Source organism: Aquarana catesbeiana, linkage group LG04 (genome assembly GCF_042186555.1).
Source record: "Aquarana catesbeiana isolate 2022-GZ linkage group LG04, ASM4218655v1, whole genome shotgun sequence".
NCBI classification, from domain to species: domain Eukaryota; kingdom Metazoa; phylum Chordata; class Amphibia; order Anura; family Ranidae; genus Aquarana; species Aquarana catesbeiana.
The window spans coordinates 672,119,000-672,137,256 of NC_133327.1; the positions used below are offsets into that span (position 1 = coordinate 672,119,000).

The following is an 18,257-nucleotide window of genomic DNA, read 5'->3' on the forward strand; positions in this document are numbered from 1 at the left end:
TCAAGGGACGGTGGTCAGAGGGCAGAGACGAGGGGCGACTCAGACGGGGGGAGTTCCTGCACCTATTCTTCAAGAAAAAAAGCAGGACTATATTTCTTCAAAGTGGGTGCTGCAAGCCAAAGGCAGGTTGTCCTGTATGATCAGACCTATGGCCGTCATATAATTGAAAAGGAGTTGTTCTGCTCTGGGCTCGGGATGCATCTCGTGGTGTATGCAGCACAAACACACCATGTAGAGTACCAATGTGCACCTCTAGGTAGCCCATAAAAGTTCCCCTTTTTGGTGTCTTAGAAGGTATTCCTTTTGTACAATCTTTCTGGGATGATGGCTACACTATAGCACCGAATTCCTATATTTTCACTGAATTAAATATGTAGAATAAGGGAGACGCATGCAGAGCAGATTAATCTCCAGCAAGCAACATCACTCCAAATCTGCTGAGACTAGTCATCAGAGGCAGCTGTCCTCTTACTCAAACTGCCAGGAAAATTCATTGTTCTCTTTCAAGAGTAATTGAATACAAAAATATAGATTTTTCAGATTACTACTTCAGCATAATTAGTTTCCTATGGAAAAAGGAAAATCTTCACTACTTGAGTTCAGGTCCACGTTACAGCTACAGAATACTTTACTAAATCAGTTAATTGTAAAACAAAAAACCAAAAACCACAATAGTACAGTTTAAAAAAAATGACTGGAGGATTACCTTAATACTAACAATATCTACTATTTAAAATAGGAGGGGTGTACCGAAAGTAATGCAAAAAAGGCATACATTTTTTGTTCAGTTTATTAAACACATAAAAAAGAATTACAGTAGCGCCACCAAATCCAATGAAAATACAAATGCCATATGACCAGTGGCGACTGGTGCTCTATTTTTTGTGGGGGCGGAAAACAGACCACCCGACCCATCGTTCAGTCAAACCCCCCCCCCACCCCAATCGATCGATCAATCGTCCTACAGCCCCGCACTTACCCCCATCCAGGCCACGGGCAGCTTCCCCCTGCGTCTCCTCTCCCCCCCAGCACCCGGCCAATACGGTCGCTTCTCTTCTTGGCCAATCGGGTCTTAAGACCTGCTTCCTGATTGGCCAGGAGGAGAAGAATAATAATTCGCTATTGTCACACAATTGGGTGGGCTCAGGGCACAGTGCTCTGCACCCTGAGCCCATCCCTTTTTGAAGCCAATTAGAGCCTCAGGCTCTAATCGCATGCTTAAAAAAAAAAAACCCATGGAAATCCATGCGTCCTGCGCTCTGCAAGTAGATTAGGGGCCTGGTGCATGGACTAAAGGGGCGGCACCTCTGCGCTCCTAATGGAGCGGCCACCACTGCATATGACAATACCAAACACTACAGAGGATTAACAGAAATGCATATAAAAGATAGGTGGGCATAAGATTTTTTTTTTTTTTAACTTGAATAGGCCGATCAAATTTTACATGTTGGTAGAGTAATTTTTCCTTTCTAGTAACTCTTTCATTGCAGGTAAATAATGGATTCCAAGCAGAAGTGTCAATGAGTTCTCGATGAAGGAGGGGTGCAGGATGTTCAATATCCACAGAAGGCTACAGAGATAAAACCACTGACAATTGCAACGTCTTGTCATTGGTGACTCTTGCTAATGGTGTCCTCTCCGGAAATATTCTGTAGCCTTCTGTGGATGTTGGAAAGCCTGCACCTCTCCATCAAAAATTCAAGGAATATTGCTTCTGCTTGGAATTCATTATTTACCTGCAATGAAAAAGCACAGTTAGTATAGAGGAAATTACTCTACCAACATGTAAGATTTGAATGACCTATATAAAGTTAATAAAGTTATGCCCAGATTTGAATTACTTCCGGTATAGCCCTCGTACCTATAATTTAGGATTACTACAGGATAGGCGATCCAAAAGGATTATTTCCTCCAGTTTTGCAAATTGGCAGCAGTTGCCCAAAATCGTTAAAAATGTAGACAGAAGGTTGAACTTGATGGATCATCAGTCTTTTTTTTCAACCTTACCAACTCTACAACTTTAGATCAGGATTATCCAGGTTTCTGCAGCCTACTCCCAGTGTGATGGAGAACGCTAATCACACGGTGAATGGGATTATCCTACAGCACATGTCAAACACAAGGCCCATGGGTAGAATCTGGCAAGCTCACCCAGTTGTGCGGCCAGAATGTGGCGGAACACCATTCCTCCACCTCTTGCCCTCTGCTCCTGCTGTCACTTGTAAACAAAGAAGCATTTTGTGTTTACAAGGGACAGCTTTGCTCTCAGTAGCTCCCGGATGTAACAGATATCACGGCAGGGCCAGATCGATCGATCGAGAGAGATCTCCCTGCAAGGTGAGGCAGACCCGCCTACACAGGGAGGTAACTAGAACTGGGCCAGGTAGGAGAGAGTAGAGATGCGAGAAAGCTTTGGGGGGGTTGAGATGGGGTTGCACACTATGCACCACTAAACCTGCACTTGTATGTGGTGCACGCCTAAACTCTGCACTCTGTAGCGCACCCCTAAACCCTGTATGTAGCGCACCCCTAAACCCCGCTCTCTGTATGCAGCTCACCCCTAAACCCTGAACTCTGTGCATAGGGCACCCCTGAGCTCTGTACGTAGTGCCCCACAGATAAAACTGGACCTCTGAGGTCAACCATACTGCTGATGCGGGCTGCAATGAAATGGAGTTTGTCACCCCCTTATCTTAGAGTCTTTGCAGAGCAGAGAAAACCCATGTAATAGGCCATCTTGACAAGGAATCAGGAAAGAAAAAATATGGTAAAGATTATTTTTCTTTGTGAAAGAGGAATGTATTTTCGATCTACACTAAGGCACCTACTGCATATATTCAATGTATAGCCATTTAGTGTTCTATGTCTTTCCCCCCTGAGTCTCGGATTCAGACAACCTATTGAATATACATTTGTCCTTCAAGCACCTAATCTGCTCTCCCTGGAATTTGTATTCTTGGGTTCCCAGCCACCCCCCACAAAGCTCTTTACACAACTACTTTTCTTTGTCGTGAGGATACAATTTAAGAATTTTTAGGAGAGGTCATTTAATTTGGTCTTGGCAAGCCAAACATAAACCACAAAATAAATAGCATGGCAATAAAGGTCCAATAAAATTATAAACACAAAAGTACAAGCTTGTATTTTGGAATCAGAGGCAAAAATAAAAACATTCCTGTACAAACGAGTCTCTAAAACTGGAAAATGAATAGGTAACAATGCTGGTTCTCTGTGGCGAAGCGATATATGCTGGATCTTGGTCATGTGATGACAATGCAATAATGAAAAAAAAAAAAAATAATTCTAGCTTTCAAGTTCTGCGACTTTTAATTTTTTTGGTGCCGGTTCTCCGGTTCTTTCTGGGCAGCTGCTGTTGGGCTTTGCCGTTTCACTAGCTACAGTAATACCATGAAGTAGGTATCCTCCTCCACTGCTCATCACCAGTTTTGGGTGGCTTCTGTCTGGCAGGACCTGCAAAAAAGTGAAAGCATAAAAACATTTGAAAATTGTCCAATTTGTAGACTGTATACAATCGTCTCTCTCAAACTTTTGAACACAGAAGAACCCTTGAAATAACTTTCCAGGGAACCCCTGCTAAAAGTTTTAATATATATATATATATATATATATTATGATACATTAGTATGATGGTCAGTGGGAGGAATGTTCTTTACACCTGTGGTCATTGGGAAGAATTCCCCACTTACAGATAGCTAAAAAGATCAAAGGTGTCAGTGGGAACTTATCTGAGAAGAACCCTGGTGGAGAAGCCCTGGTATACACTGTATTAATAGTTGGGATTAGGTCATATGGGGGGAGATTTCCTAAAACTGGAGCACTCAGAATCTGGTGCAGCTGTGCATATTAACCAATCAGCTTCTAACTTCAGCTGGTTCAATACAACTTAGACAATAAAACCTGGAAGCCGATTGGTTTCTATGCAGAGCTGCACCAGATTAGCACCATGCAGTTTTAGTAAATGACCCCCATGGATACTAAAAGCCTCACGTTAACGGTCAATAAACAACCTGCACCCTGAAGCTGCGGGCACTCTGGAGAAATTTATTGTCAACATTTTTATTTTCTCCCAGTAGCCTATGTTCCCCTCTTCCAACAGCGAGTTGGTAGCCTGCCAGCCTCCTAATACCCAATACAAAAACAGAGCAGGAAGAGTAGAGTGCTGAGACCCGATTTAGGACCCATGCACATGGGGGGGGGGGGGGGGGGGGGGGGGGGGGGGGGCGGGGAAATCGGAGCCCATGGAGTATCAGAGGAGAAAGGACACAAGCTGACAACACAGGACAGGAGAGCTGCTGGAGGTATAGAGAGTGCACAACTTGTCACGCTGGCTCTGCTTCCTGGGTTTAGTATGGTGTTATGTTGCCATAGAAGTGGAGGCACGTGAAAAGCATGCACACTCTGCTGCTGAGGTATGTGCCCATTCACCAAGGGTGGCCGCATGTCAGAGGGAAGAAGGGACTGAAAAAAATGGGACGGATTGCAGTTGTATTCACCCCCTCTAAACTTTCAAACAGAATGGACAGTTACTGGTTCCTTCCTTCAAGTGCCCATATTGCACAAACAATAGGACTGAGGAAGGGAAGAAAAGGCATGGAAGCATTAGAGTAATATTTACTATACATTTTTGCTTTCCCATACTTTTCCTTCAAAAGAGAAGTTCAGGATTTAAACAAAACATACATAGTCACCTAGGTGGAAGCAGCATCGATCCAATCCTGCATCTGTTCCTCTACACTGAAAACTGAGCAAAGGCCACTGATTGGACAGTTCTCAGTCTTTAGTGAGCAGAGAACCGGTGACTATCAGTCACTGGCTCTCTGCTCTGTCCCCTCCAGCGCTCACTGGAACAGCATGCTGAGAGGCTGAGCCAGCTGCCAGTCAGGCATCTGGGTGGATCCGGATTATAAAAGTTGGGATCTCTTCAGAGCCTTCACCGGCTGTGTGATGTCAGCTGACAGCAGACCTTGGCCCTCTGTTGGCTGAATATGGGCCACAGAAATGCAGAACGTAGTGCAACTCCTGTGATCCCCAGGAGAATTACGGCCAAAAATGTTTTGGCCCTTCTGCTTTAAAGAGGAAGTAAACCCTGATGGGTTTTACTTCCTCTTTATTCCCCTGCAAAGTAAAAGCATAATGGGCTAGTATGCATCGCATACTAGTCCGTTATGTTGCACTTACCTGCAAACGAAGCCCGCGCTGTCTGCGTCCATCTTCACCCCTCTTCCTTCCGTGGACTCGGGCTCTGACTGGCCGGAATTGTGCAACGTCACTCATGCGTGCGGGAGCCAATGGTTACGGCACGGGTCCTAAAGAAACATGCCCCTTTCTTTAGTGCGCATGCGCCGATAAAGCCAGAGCAAGCGTATATGGTAAATATCTCCTAAGCCATGCAGATTTAGGAGATATTTCCAGTACCTACAGGTAAGTCTTAAAGGCTTACCTGGAGGTACAAGTGGTGTAACTAGGTTTACAACCACTTTAATGTCTGCAGTCTGGCCATGGTTCCAATTTAAGGGCGACAAAACGCAGACATATTTCTACTGTAGCAATTAGTCCCTCCACTCTGTGCAAGTACCAGCTTTTCTGATTCCCAAAATATAAATAAAAATCGATGACATTATGGTATGCACACCCACAAATGCTTCAACATAATAAAATAGATCTTATTCTGGTCAGTCCCACTTTAGCCTACAATCCTCTTCACTAAATGTGGAGGGCATACAGGCTCCTCTGAATGAACACAATAGCAGCTCTCTAGACTTCTGTTGTGAGACAGCAATACTTCACATTGATCAATATGTTATTAGAAACTGTTTATTACCTGGTAATTCCTCAACCAAGTCTCTGACAGCTTGAGATTAATGACACCGCCTCTTTCTCGGAGCTTCGTATAGCATTCAAGTAGAGGCTGGGGGAAAAAAAAAAAAAAAAAAAAAAGGCATATTGTGTGAAGAGCTGACAGCCTAATATAAAACATTCTGTCTACAATCACTGCGATCAGAGGTCGTGCCACTTGAAGACGTCTGACAAACACATTTTAAATAAAGGAGTGAAAACATGCCATTGAAAAGATGAGAACTATTAGGAACTAATGGTACTTAAGGGAGATGTCTGCTTTATTGTTGAGAATGCAGCAAAGGAAAATCTATTTGTTGCACTCCGCAACCAATTAGGGTTAACATTTCATGATAACTTGTGAAATCTGTCCACACAAATTGCATATTTCAGAGAGTGAAATAAAAGGTTAAAACTACTGACATTATTTATATCTCCTGAGGACTCCTACAGCAGTCTCTGACCCATCTGCTAAAGTCATAAAAAAAAAGGGGGGGCTTTATGCTTTCCTTGGATTGATCATTTCTTTTCGATTATGAAGAGCGCAATTGGAGAGGGACTCCAAAAAAAACAAAAAAAAAAAAAAAAAAACAAAAAACAGAGAAATCCTGGATGGATATCTTTTGAGGAAAGTGAAAAGATCGCGCTAGATCAGCTGTTGGCGTAAATGGTCTGGTTCATGGACAGGCGGCTTCGACACCCCAGATGATCTCCACCGTCTCCTTGGCTTGTAGGGTAATGTAATAGGAAGTGAAACTGAAGCGCCACACCACTGCCAAGAGGTCCAGATTCAACGATATTCCATTAAAACTCAGAAGCACGGAAGGTGTGGATAGGCTTTCCATATAAACGGACAACTGCTTCCTCTGCTCCCGCCGAAACATATATATCAGCTGGGACATCTCTTACCGGGACCTGGCTTTGCCCTTGTATCTTCTCTCACTACCAGCGGCTCATTCCCGGGGCTTACCCTGAAACATGGACCGGTCACTACAGCGATAAAGAATGAAAGAGAAGAACAGAGAGGCCCCAGGCTCCCAAGATGGCGCCGGCCCACTGCCTCCACGCTCTCAAACTAAAGACGGGCAGAAAAACAGTGAAGAAACTGGACCGCTTCGCTTGGGCTCTGGCCTCGGACTCCGCTGACCAGCACGGCTCATTGGCATCTGCTCTGAAGGAGCCAGGAATCATTGCACAGCCTTCGGCTCCAGCTCGTACTAAAAGTCAGGAGTACAATGTAAAAAGCAGCCAACACATTTCGGGGGCTCAAGGTCCCCCTTCATCAGGGCTTACAGTGCCTTGAAAAAAAAAAATCATACCCCTTGAATTTTTCCACATTTTGTCATGTTACAACCAAAAACTTAAATGTATTTTATTGGGATTTTATGTGATAGACCAACACAAAGTGGCACATAATTGTGAAGTGGAAGGAAAATGATAAATGGTTTTCAAAATGTTTTACAAATACATATGTGAAAATTGTGGCGTGCATTTGTATTCAGCCCCCATTACTCTGATACCCCTAACTAAAATCTAGTGGAACCAATTGCCTTCAGAAGTCACTTAATTAGTAAATATATTCCGCCTGTGTGTAATTTAATCTCAGTATAAATACAGCTGTTCTGTGAAGCCCTCTGAGGTTTGTTAGAGAACCTTAGTGAACAAACAGCATCATGAAGTCCAAAGAACACACCAGACAGGTCAGGGATAAAGTTGTGGAGAAGTTTAAAGCAGCGTTAGGTTATAAAAAAAATATCCCAAGCTTTGAACATCTCACGGAGCTCTGTTCAATCCATCATCCGAAAATGGAAAGAGTATGGCACAACTACAAACCTACCTGACATGGCCGTCCACCTAAACTGACAGGCCGGGCAAGGAGAGCATTCATCAGAGAAGCAGCCAAGAGGCCCATGGTAACTCTGGAGGAGCTACAGAGATCCACAGCTCAGGTGGGAGAATCTGTCCACAGGACAACTATTAGTCGTGTTCTCCACAAATCTGTCCTTTATGGAAGAGTGACAAGAAGAAAGCCATTGTTGAAAGAAAGCAATAAGAAGTCCCGTTTGCAAGAGGCCATGTGGGGGACACAGCAAACATGTGGAAGAAGGTGTACACATCACCCTGAACACACCATCCCCACTGTGAAACATGGTGGTGACAGCATCACATTGTGAGGATGCTTTTCTTCAGCAGGGACAGAGGCTCGCTACTGGGGAAACTTAGCAGGGGGGAGGAGCCAGGACCGCTGACAGGGGAACCAAAAAGAAGAAGATTGGGGCTGATCTGTACAAAACCATTGCAGAGCATGTAAGTATAACATGTTTGTTATTTATTCTATTTTTTAAATGACAGTCTTTATAATCACTTTAACTTTATCCATGGTCCAGAGTGGGTTTATAAATTTCTTGCATCATTGAAACCTTTTTAATAGCAAAAACAATAATCACTGTTAAGCTGCGCAGATATAAACCAAAGGTCATTGCTGCAACAGTGAAGGAAGCACAGATTGTCCAAAGCGGCTTTCATTACAGAGAATATGGCAGATGACTAATTTATAGCAATATTGTGTAAAGTATGGTATGACTAACTGTATCGTGTAGGGAAAATGTGCACATTCGTAAGGCTATATCAGCAGAAGGACACTTTCATAACGAAAAAAAAAAAATCACATTTACAAGATTTAAAAAAAAACAGATAAAAATCTTAAAGCTGCTCAAGAATAAGTACAAAGAATATGCCCGGAGTTCTTACCTCTTTATACTGACAGTAAACAACAAAAGGTCTGGATGGAGAAACAAAGCCTAGCAATGTGAGGAGCAGGGGAGCAGGGTGGAAGCGGGAGGCTATAATTAACCTGAAAAGAAAGAACATGGTTGAAAACAAAAGAAGTCAAATATACGGCAGAGGCAATAGATGGTTCCTGGCTTGTCTTCTACAAACATTGATACAACTAGAAGACTGTGCTGCCAAAGAAGATGGGTGTAGAGCAGAAGAACTCAACTATGGGCTGGAAACTGTTCTGTGACCCACCACTGGACTTTCCTAGTGCTCCTATTGAATAAGGGAATGGGGTATATTGGTAAAATGTTATTTATACTACACATGTGGCACAAGATGTTAGGGTCACTGTCTGTGCAGGACCCACTGCCTGAAGCAACATTACTGCCCGTCCCCACGATGCACGATTCTAATACGGCTCCCAAATTTTTACTGAGGTTGAACTGATCCAGATGCAATGCTTCCATCTGTGGTATTAGAAGACAGTGAAGAGTTGATTGAAGAATCCAATAAGAAAATAATAAACTAGTTAAAGTGGTATTAAAGGCTCAGTTTTTTTAAACACATGTCATACTTACCTGCTCTGTGCAATGGTTTTGCACAGAGCAGCCCCGATCCTCCTCTTCTCCGGTCCCCAGGCAGCACTCCAGCCCACTCACCTTTGACCATGCCCATCCTCCGCTCCCTTCTCATTGGCTTACTGGCTGTGATTGCCAGTAGTGGAAGCCAGTGGGAGGATTAAATTGCAGAAATGCAAAGAATATTGAAGGACTCAACCACTTTGAAAATAACTTCCGGGCGACCCAAATGGTAGATAGAATATATCTCTTTCTAAGCTGATTGATAAAGGTTCCAAAATGGGAACACTTAACAAAAAAGAACCTAAATATTACTCAAAGTTCCAAAAATTCCAGTGGTATAGCAAATCCTGAAGATACATTGTACAAAAAAAAAAAAAAAAAAAAAAAACAGCCCCCCAGGTAGACCCATAGTCAGTGGTATTGATTCTATATATTCTAGACTTGGGGAATACATCGATGTTTTTCTACAACTCATTGCAACGATGGGCAAAGCTTACCTTAAAGACAGTAGGAAGCTTATTAATAAAATTAGGGAGATGTAGTTAGGAGAGAACACATTACTGGTTACAGTTGATGTGGAATCTCTTTATACCAACATTGGTCAACAGGATGCTCTTAGGAGGGAAATGGCCTACTTAGGTATAAAAATACCACCCTCACCGAGGGATCTATTTGTCGCTAACTATATCCCCCTACTTAACAAAACTAAAGACCTATTAGGCAGGATGAGATACAAAGCCCTGTCATGGATCGGCAGGATAAATTCAATTAAAATGTTTGTGCTACCCATGTTATTATATACCTTCCAAATGGTCCCAATAGAAATCCCCCCTAATTTTTTTGCCACATTGCAATCCTTAATGGTGAGATTTATATGGGCACGTAGGCACCCTAGGATAGCATATGACACTTTAACGAAGGATAAAGAAATGGGAGGGTTAGGTGCACCGGATTTAAAAAAATATTACCAGTCGGTTGTGTTGGCTAGGATAACTGACTGGTTACACAATAAACAGGAGAAAAGTTGGGTGAACATAGAAGTAACACTGAGTGGGGTGGATATAGAAAATTCAAGTTAGACTTACCGGTAACTTGTTTTCCTTGAGTCTTTCAGGACAGCACTTGAGAGAGTGACTCCTCCCCTTGCCAACAGGAAACACCTCTTCCACCAAACTTTAAAAGGAGGCTCCTTTCCACACATTGTCAGTAGTAGTAGAGAACCTCCGGCCCCAAACTGGAACACATAATCGAGATATGATTAGTCACAGTATATATATGAAAAAACAATAGGGCGGGATGCTGCTGTCCTGAAAGACTCAAGGAAAACAAGTTACCGGTAAGTCTAACTTGAATTTTCCCTTATCGTCTTTCAGGACAGCACTTGAGAGGATAATAGAGACTTACCCCCCTAGGGAGGGACCACAGCCTGCAGAACCTTTCTGCCAAAAGCCTGATCACCTGCTGACAGGAGATCCAGTCTGTAATGACGGACAAACGTTAAGTAGCTTGACCACGTAGCCGCCTTACAAATCTGATCTGGGGTGGCACCAGCTCTTTCTGCCCATGTAGTGGCCTGGGCTCTTGTTGAATGAGCCCTAATTCCCAGCGGGGAAGATAAACCCATTTGAGAATAGGCTACAGAAATAGCTGTCTTAAGCCATCTAGCCAATGATGCTTTTGATGCTTGTTGGCCTTTCTTATTTCCAGAGAAAAGAACAAATAATGAATCTGAAACTCTAAACCCTCCCGTTACTTCCAAATACTGTAATAGGATACGTCTTACGTCTAAATTGTGAAACTGCTCTTCCTTTGCACCCGAAGGGTTAGCAGAAAAGGTTGGTAGAGTAATCTCTTGAGACCTGTTACTAAAGCTTGCCACTTTTGGCAAAAACCCCGGATCTACTTTAAGGACAACTCTATCAGGAAAAACTGACAAAAAAGGCTCTTTTACTGATAGGGCGTGCAGTTCACTAATCCTTCTTGCTGAAGTAATTGCGACCAGAAAAATAGTCTTCAAAGTTAAATTCTTTAGGGATATGGCCTGTAAAGGCTCAAATGGTTCTTTTGCCAGGGCCTGCAGAACCACCGAGAGATCCCAATTTGGGAAATGCTTCACCGGTACCGGTCTCGACCTGGAAAGTGCTTTGAAAAATCTCATGATCAGAGTTTCTGAAGATAAGGATCTCTCCAGATAAACTCCCAAGGCAGCCACCTGCACCTTAAGAGTGCTGACCGCCAGATTCTTGTCTGCACCCTTTTGCAAAAATTCCAGCACTGAAACTAGGTCTTTAACCCCCCTATGTTCGGAATGACAGAAAGAAACATAGACTTTCCATACTTTGGCGTAAATATCCCTGGTACCTTTTTCCTACTGGAAAGCAACGTAGCAGTTAAACGTTCTGAAAAGCCTTTGCTTCTCATTAATTGCTCCTCAGATACCAGGCAGTGAGCTTTAACCTGTCTACCCCTGGATGAAGCACTGGCCCCTGAATCAACAGATCCTGACTGAGCGGGAGATGCCAACATGGTTTGATTGCCAACTGCAGAATCGTGGAAAACCAAGCTCTCTTTGGCCAATATGGAGTAATCAAAATGATTGATACTCTCTCTTCCAGTATTTTCCTCAACACTAGAGGGATTAATCGAAATGGAGGAAAAGCATACCCCAGGTGAAAATCCCACGGATGTGCCGGAGCATCTATCCCCTGAGAGCAAATGTCTCTCTGAAGGGAGAAAAAATTCGGGAGCTGCGTGTTTTGTTTTGAAGCAAACAGATCTACCTGCGGAAGGCCCCAAACACTGGTGATTAATGCAAACACCTTCCTGTTCAGACTCCACTCTGATTCCTGAACTTTTTGTCGGCTCAGATAATCCGCTACTTCGTTCAATGTGCCTTTTAGATGGACTGCGGATAGAGATAGTAAGTGGTTCTCCGCCCACTCCAGAATCTCTACTGACAGTAAATGAAGGGCCCTGCTTCTTGTGCCTCCCTGTTTGTTCAGGTAGGCTATGGCCGTGGCATTGTCCGACAAAATCTGGACATGGCAACCTATGAGGTTTTGAGAGAAGAAAGCTAATGCTAGGGCAACTGCCTTCAGCTCTCTCCAATTTGAGGATCTTTGGGCCTCGAACTGGGACCATGTTCCCTGCGCTAAGGCTTGACCCATGTGGGCCCCCCATCCCTGCAAACTGGCGTCTGTTGTGACCACTTTCCCGGTCGGAAAAGACCAAAGAAGACCTCTTTGCAGTACCACCTGACTTTTCCACCACCAAAGTGAACGTTTGACTCTGGTGGGAATCTTTACTTTTGTATCCAAACTCTCCGTCCTGTGGTTCCATGTCCTTAGAAGGAACCTCTGGAGAGTCCTGAAATGCAGCCTTGCCCATTGGATGGCTGGCATTGAAGAGGTTAATGTCCCCAGAGCCGACATAACCTTTCGGACTGAAATCAGTTGATTTGTTTGTAGTGCCGTTATTACCCTTTGGACCTTGATCTTTTTCTCTTCTGGGAGAAAAATCTTTTGCTCCACTGAATCTATCAAATAACCCAGAAACAGTACTTGCTGAGCTGGGATGAAATTTGATTTTTGAACATTCAGTATCCACCCTAGTGACTCCAAATGACTGCGGGATCTGTTCAAATCCTCCTGCAACTTTTCCCTGGATGGGGCAAAAAAGAGGAGGTCGTCCAGATATGGAATTACCGCAATCCCCTGGAGTCGAAGAGGGGCGAGAGCTTCCGCCATTATCTTCGTAAAAATACGAGGAGCTGACGACAGGCCGAAGGGAAGGGCCCTGAACTGAAGATGTATAATCTCCTTGCCCATATTCACCGCAAACCTCAGGAACTTCTGGGACTGAGGTGCTACAGGAATATGAAGATAAGCATCCCTCAGATCGATTGATGCCATAAAACAATCTTTTGTCAGAATGTTTCTGACCGTGAAAATAGAGTCCATACAAAACTTTTTGTATAGGACTGACTTGTTCAGGGGTTTTAGGTTGAGGATAAGACGGAAGTTTCCGGATGGTTTTCTTATCAGAAAGATGTGTGAATAGAAACCCTGACCCTGTTCTTCTGGGGATACTGGTATCACTACCCTCTGGTGCCTCAGATCCTTTAAAAGGTTCTTCATGGCCAGAGCCTTTGTTAGATCCCTTGGTAGGTTTGTTACAAAGAATCTTTCTGGCGGGCGATCCGAAAACTCTATCCTGTAACCTTGGGACAGCATGTCCAAAATATATAGACTTTCTGTCATGCTGGCCCAAAGGGGAAGGAAACTTTGAAGCCTTCCCCCCACTGGTACGCACAAGTCATTGTGCTTTACCGGAGGCTGCAGGAGGATGGAAAAGGACATTTCCTTTGCCTTTACCCTTCTGCGATGCCCAATTTTTTCTTTTCTCCTGGGGTTTGGTTTGTTCTTGAGCCCTTTGGGAACGAAAAAACCGTTTAACTGGCTGCTTTTTCTTTTTGATGGGAAAAGACTTCTTTTTATCAGCAGTTCTATCTAGAACCGCATCTAAATCAGGTCCAAAAAGCAAGTCACCCAGGAACGGTATCCCACACAGCTTGTTTTTGGATGCCGCTTCCCCCGGCCAAGTTTTCAACCACAGAGCCCTTCTGGCTGAGTTGGCTAGGGCAGCAGATCTAGCTGTCATTTTAATTGATTCCGCTGAAGCATCCGATATAAATGCGACAGCGGCAGACAGAGTTGAAAATGAATCCAAAATTTCTTGTTTTGGTGAGTCTGCTGAGATATGGGCCTTAAGTTGCTCTAACCAGAACTCCATATTTCTGGATACCACTGTAGTTGCCATAGTAGGTTTAAGATTTCCCATGATGGATTGCCAAGCCCTCTTTAGTAGCTGGTCCATCCTTTTATCCATGGGATCTCTCAACACCCCCATGTCCTCGAATGCCAAATCTGTAGACCTCGAGACCTGGGAAAACGCGGCATCTAGTTTGGGGTTTTTGTTCCAAACCGCCGCTGGATCCTCATCAAAAGGGAAACGCCTTTTTAAGGCTTTGGGAAAGAAAGGCTTTCTCTCTGGCTCTGCCCACTCTTTCTTAATAGCTTCAGAAATAACAGAGTGTACTGGGAAATTGCGATTTTTGTGCTCGCTAAGCCCTGCATACATTTTATCATGCAGAGATAACTCCTTTCTTTCCTCCTCCAGACCCAGTGTGGTATAGATTGCTTTTAACAGGCCATCTACCTGTTCTAAAGACAATTTAAATCTTGAAGGTAAATTTTCTCCTTCCTCACCCTCATCAGAATCCTCAGATTGAGAGGGGGAATGTCCCTCTGGGGTAGGAGATGCCTCAGTCTCCATCACCGGGACTATAAGTGAGCCTTGGGAGGACTGTGAGGTAGTAGGCTGACTCAGGGATGGGTTTGCTAGGGAAGAGCGAAATGATTGAATAGTCGCATCAAGTTCCTTTTTAACTGATGCAATCAAGTCGCTGCAAGCGGAAGAAGCTTCTTCTTTAACTAGCAAATCAATACAAGCTTGACATAACGTCTTCTTCCATCCTTCAGGTAGCTTGGATTTACATGAAGGACATTTTCTTTTTGCCACTGGATCAGAGCTCTTGGCCTGCCATGAGACAAAAGAAGAAACCATCCCAGTGAGACAACCTGTCCTATACCCAAGGATGCTCACCACAGGTGCACAGTAAGAGCTAACTGCTTTATGTGCCCAGACAGGCCCCTGCCACCGGGGGGGAGGGGGATAGAGAGAGAGAGAGACCCCACAGTACAGGGAAGACAGTATACAACTGCACCTTACCTGGGCCTTGCTGGTGCCTGTGCCTGTCCCACTCGCTGCCGCCATCGATTCCATCGAGGAGCGCTTCCTCCCCTTTCCCTCTGCGATTTCCGGCGGAAATGACGCCGCACGCCTGTTCCGTGGGCGCCGCCCCCTCCGGATGCCTCACTTCTGGCGGATGGAGCCCTGCTGCCATCCCCAATATGGCGGCGGTGCAATGAGCAACAGGCGGTGGACCTGAGAAAAAAATATAGTAAACGGCCACCGCCTGTCTTGCCGCCGCCTAGGAGCGATGCCCACGACAGTCGGACTCACCCTGAGCCCATATGAAGAGGGAGAGGGAGCCCAGCCAGCAGCACTTCACCTCAGCTGTGGAATGGGAGGAACAGCTCTCATGAGGTAAAAAGTGTTTGATGAAAAAAACCAGGAAACCTGAGCTCCCAGGACAGCACCTGAGAGCCCTGACTTCCCCACGAAGTGTTCCCTCCGGAGGAAACACAAAAACTGACAATGTGTGGAAAGGAGCCTCCTTTTAAAGTTTGGTGGAAGAGGTGTTTCCTGTTGGCAAGGGGAGGAGTCACTCTCTCAAGTGCTGTCCTGAAAGACGATAAGGGAAAAATGAATATGGAACCCACCACAATATAGGGATTTGGGTGATAGAGCTAATTTTTTGACTAGAAACACTTTTAGAATCTGGGATAGGGTAGGCAAGAGTTGCCACTGGGAATTTAACTCACCTTTATTATCACTATTAAACATGGATTACTTTTTACCGGGGAAGGAGGAATATATATATTTCACGAGATGGGCAAAAAAAGATACAATACAACTTCAAGATGTAATGAGAGGAAATAAATTATACACTTACACTGAAATCACACAGGCCTGGGGGAACAAACCACTAGATAAATGGAGGTACGCCCAGATACAGCATTTTACACGTTCACTACCACAACCACTGAGAGGAAAAGATCAGCTAAGGCCCATAGAAAAATTATTAAGCTCCCCAATGTGCGTGAAAGGAAGTATCTCAAAATTATACAACATTATAAGGAGGGAAGCGAGCAAAGGTTATCCCACCTTTCTGGAGAAGTGGGAAAAGGAAATAGGGGGGCTAGAAGGTGTAGATCGCAGAAACAAGATCCTAAAGATGGTGTACTTAACGGCAAAAGACTCTCGGACATATGAAATGGCCTATAAAATGATAGCAAGATGGCATAGGACACCCCAAAAGGTACATAAATACGATAAGGAGACCCCTCGAACCTGTTGGAAGGGATGTGGAAAAGTTGGGACTCTTGCCCACTTATGGTGGGAATGCCCTAAAGTCCAGAAATATTGGGGAGAAGTCTTAGATGGAATACAACAGATAACAGGGGAGCAGGTTAATAAAAACCCCTGGACGTGCATGTTTCATGACACGGAAAGAGAGATCCCCCAATACACAAAGTCAGCAATCCCATTCCTCTTAAACGCAGCCAAGGCACTGATCCCGTGTCACTGGAAGGACATAGAAACCCCAAGGATGAAGGATTGGATAACAAGAGTAGAATGGGTTAGAGGAATGGAAGAAGCAAGACATTCGATGGAAGGGCGACGAGATAAATATATTAAGACGTGGGCAAAATGGCTTGAGTATAGGAATACAGAAAGATACGTGATAATTATGGATGCTTGAGGGGAAGAGAGAGAGGGATGAGGAGAGGGAGGACAAATCTAAATCTTGTTCTCCCCCCCCTTTTTTTTTTTTGTTTTGTTTTGTGGGGGAGGGGGGACGAGGGGAGAAAAATAGATAAGTAAATATAAGTAAATATTGTATTTTCAGGGGTTATAAGGGAAAGAGAAAATGCACCTTAAAGTTTTTGTATTAAAATTAGTATAATGCTCTTTAAGCCACAATGATGCGAAAAAGAGAGGGGGCGCAGCGTAAATGACGCAGCTGACTTAAAAACTCTCTAAAAGATTGCTGATGTGGAAAAAAAAAAAAAAAAAAAAAAAGGAAGAAACAGGATGCTCTTAGTGCCACTCTACGGGCATTACATAAATATCCCAATCTTAAGACCTCCCAAATATAATTTCTTGTTGAAGCTTTGGATATGGCAATGACCATTAATTACTTTTGGCATGCCGGTGACTTCTATAATCAAGTGAAAGGGGTGGCTATTAGGGGCAAGATATGCACTGAGTGTTGCTAAAAAATTTTTAAACAAATGGAAAGAAGGAAGCATCTTCACAAATCAATGGCACCAACTAAAAACGTACCTACGATACATAGATGATGTATTCATCGTATGGGAGGGATCACAAACTAGAAGTATTTCTACATAATATGAATCGTAATAAGTATTGTATAAAATTTACCAGCATGTGCCATCCATCTTGTATTCAATTTTTGGATTCAGAGATCTAGAAGGAAGGATTTAGATTGGGGACTAGTACCCATTTCAAAGACACCGATCGGAACGGGTACATCTCCACTCGTAGTTGTCACCACCCAAACTGGATGAGAGCAATTCCCAAGGGCCAATTTCTCAGAATCAAAAGTAATTGTGCAAAAGAGGAAGACTATATGGCCCAGACTAACATGCTTATAGGCAGATTTATGGAGAAAGGATACAGCAAACATCAACTGGAATATACGAGAGAATAAGTCAGGCAAAATCACCGTCCCACTCTTTTAAAACTCATAATTAAAGAACCGGGGGGTGGGGGGGTGCGGGCAGTACAACCTTGCGTACATCTCAGGTTTTCACCTTCAATATAAAGAAAAGTAGAAAATATATTCAAAACACACTGCCCAATTTTGCAGAAAGATCATACACTCAAAAAAATTCTTCCCAGCAAACCTAAGTTTATCTATAGGAGGGTCCCAGCGTTGCGCAATATGATATGATGTAATTTGGCCTCCTAAAAGACCGCCCACCTTTTTGGATAGAACAGGATTTTACAAATGTAGAAGACGTAAGGCATGCAGAACCACTCGGGACAAAACTAGGAAAACTTCTGTTTTTTCCTCAGTGATGACGGGGGATGAATAGGAGATTAGATAGCTGATCACCTGTGACACTAGATATGTCACGTATTTGCTAATGTGTCCATGTAATTTTCAATATGTGGGTAGGACCACCAGAACCATGTTCAACAATATGTGTTTTTTTGCAGTGATGCAAGTTCATGATTTTCGTTCATGATATATACTGTATATTCACTTTTATATGCTTAGCGCCACACTTTTTATAATTTTTTCCATTTTTTTAAGGCCATCATCCTCTT

At 43.7% G+C, this 18,257-nt stretch overlaps 1 protein-coding gene across 2 annotated transcripts in view; it reads right to left on the reverse strand.

The window, feature by feature from the left end:
• Nucleotides 1–2,003: 2,003 nt before the first annotated feature.
• TRMT6 (tRNA methyltransferase 6 non-catalytic subunit) overlaps nt 2,004–18,257 on the reverse strand; it is a 73,433-nt gene continuing 57,179 nt past the window's right edge. The window contains exons 9-11 of one of the 2 annotated variants that reach the window (XM_073628616.1): nt 8,608–8,710; nt 5,843–5,929; nt 2,004–3,471 (exon numbers count right to left, since the gene is read on the reverse strand). In XM_073628616.1, coding sequence (XP_073484717.1) covers nt 3,304–3,471; nt 5,843–5,929; nt 8,608–8,710 — 358 coding nt within the window. In that variant the 3' untranslated portion in view covers nt 2,004–3,303. The remainder of the gene's footprint in view (nt 3,472–5,842; nt 5,930–8,607; nt 8,711–18,257) is intronic. The other variant, XM_073628617.1, reaches the window with a different exon arrangement.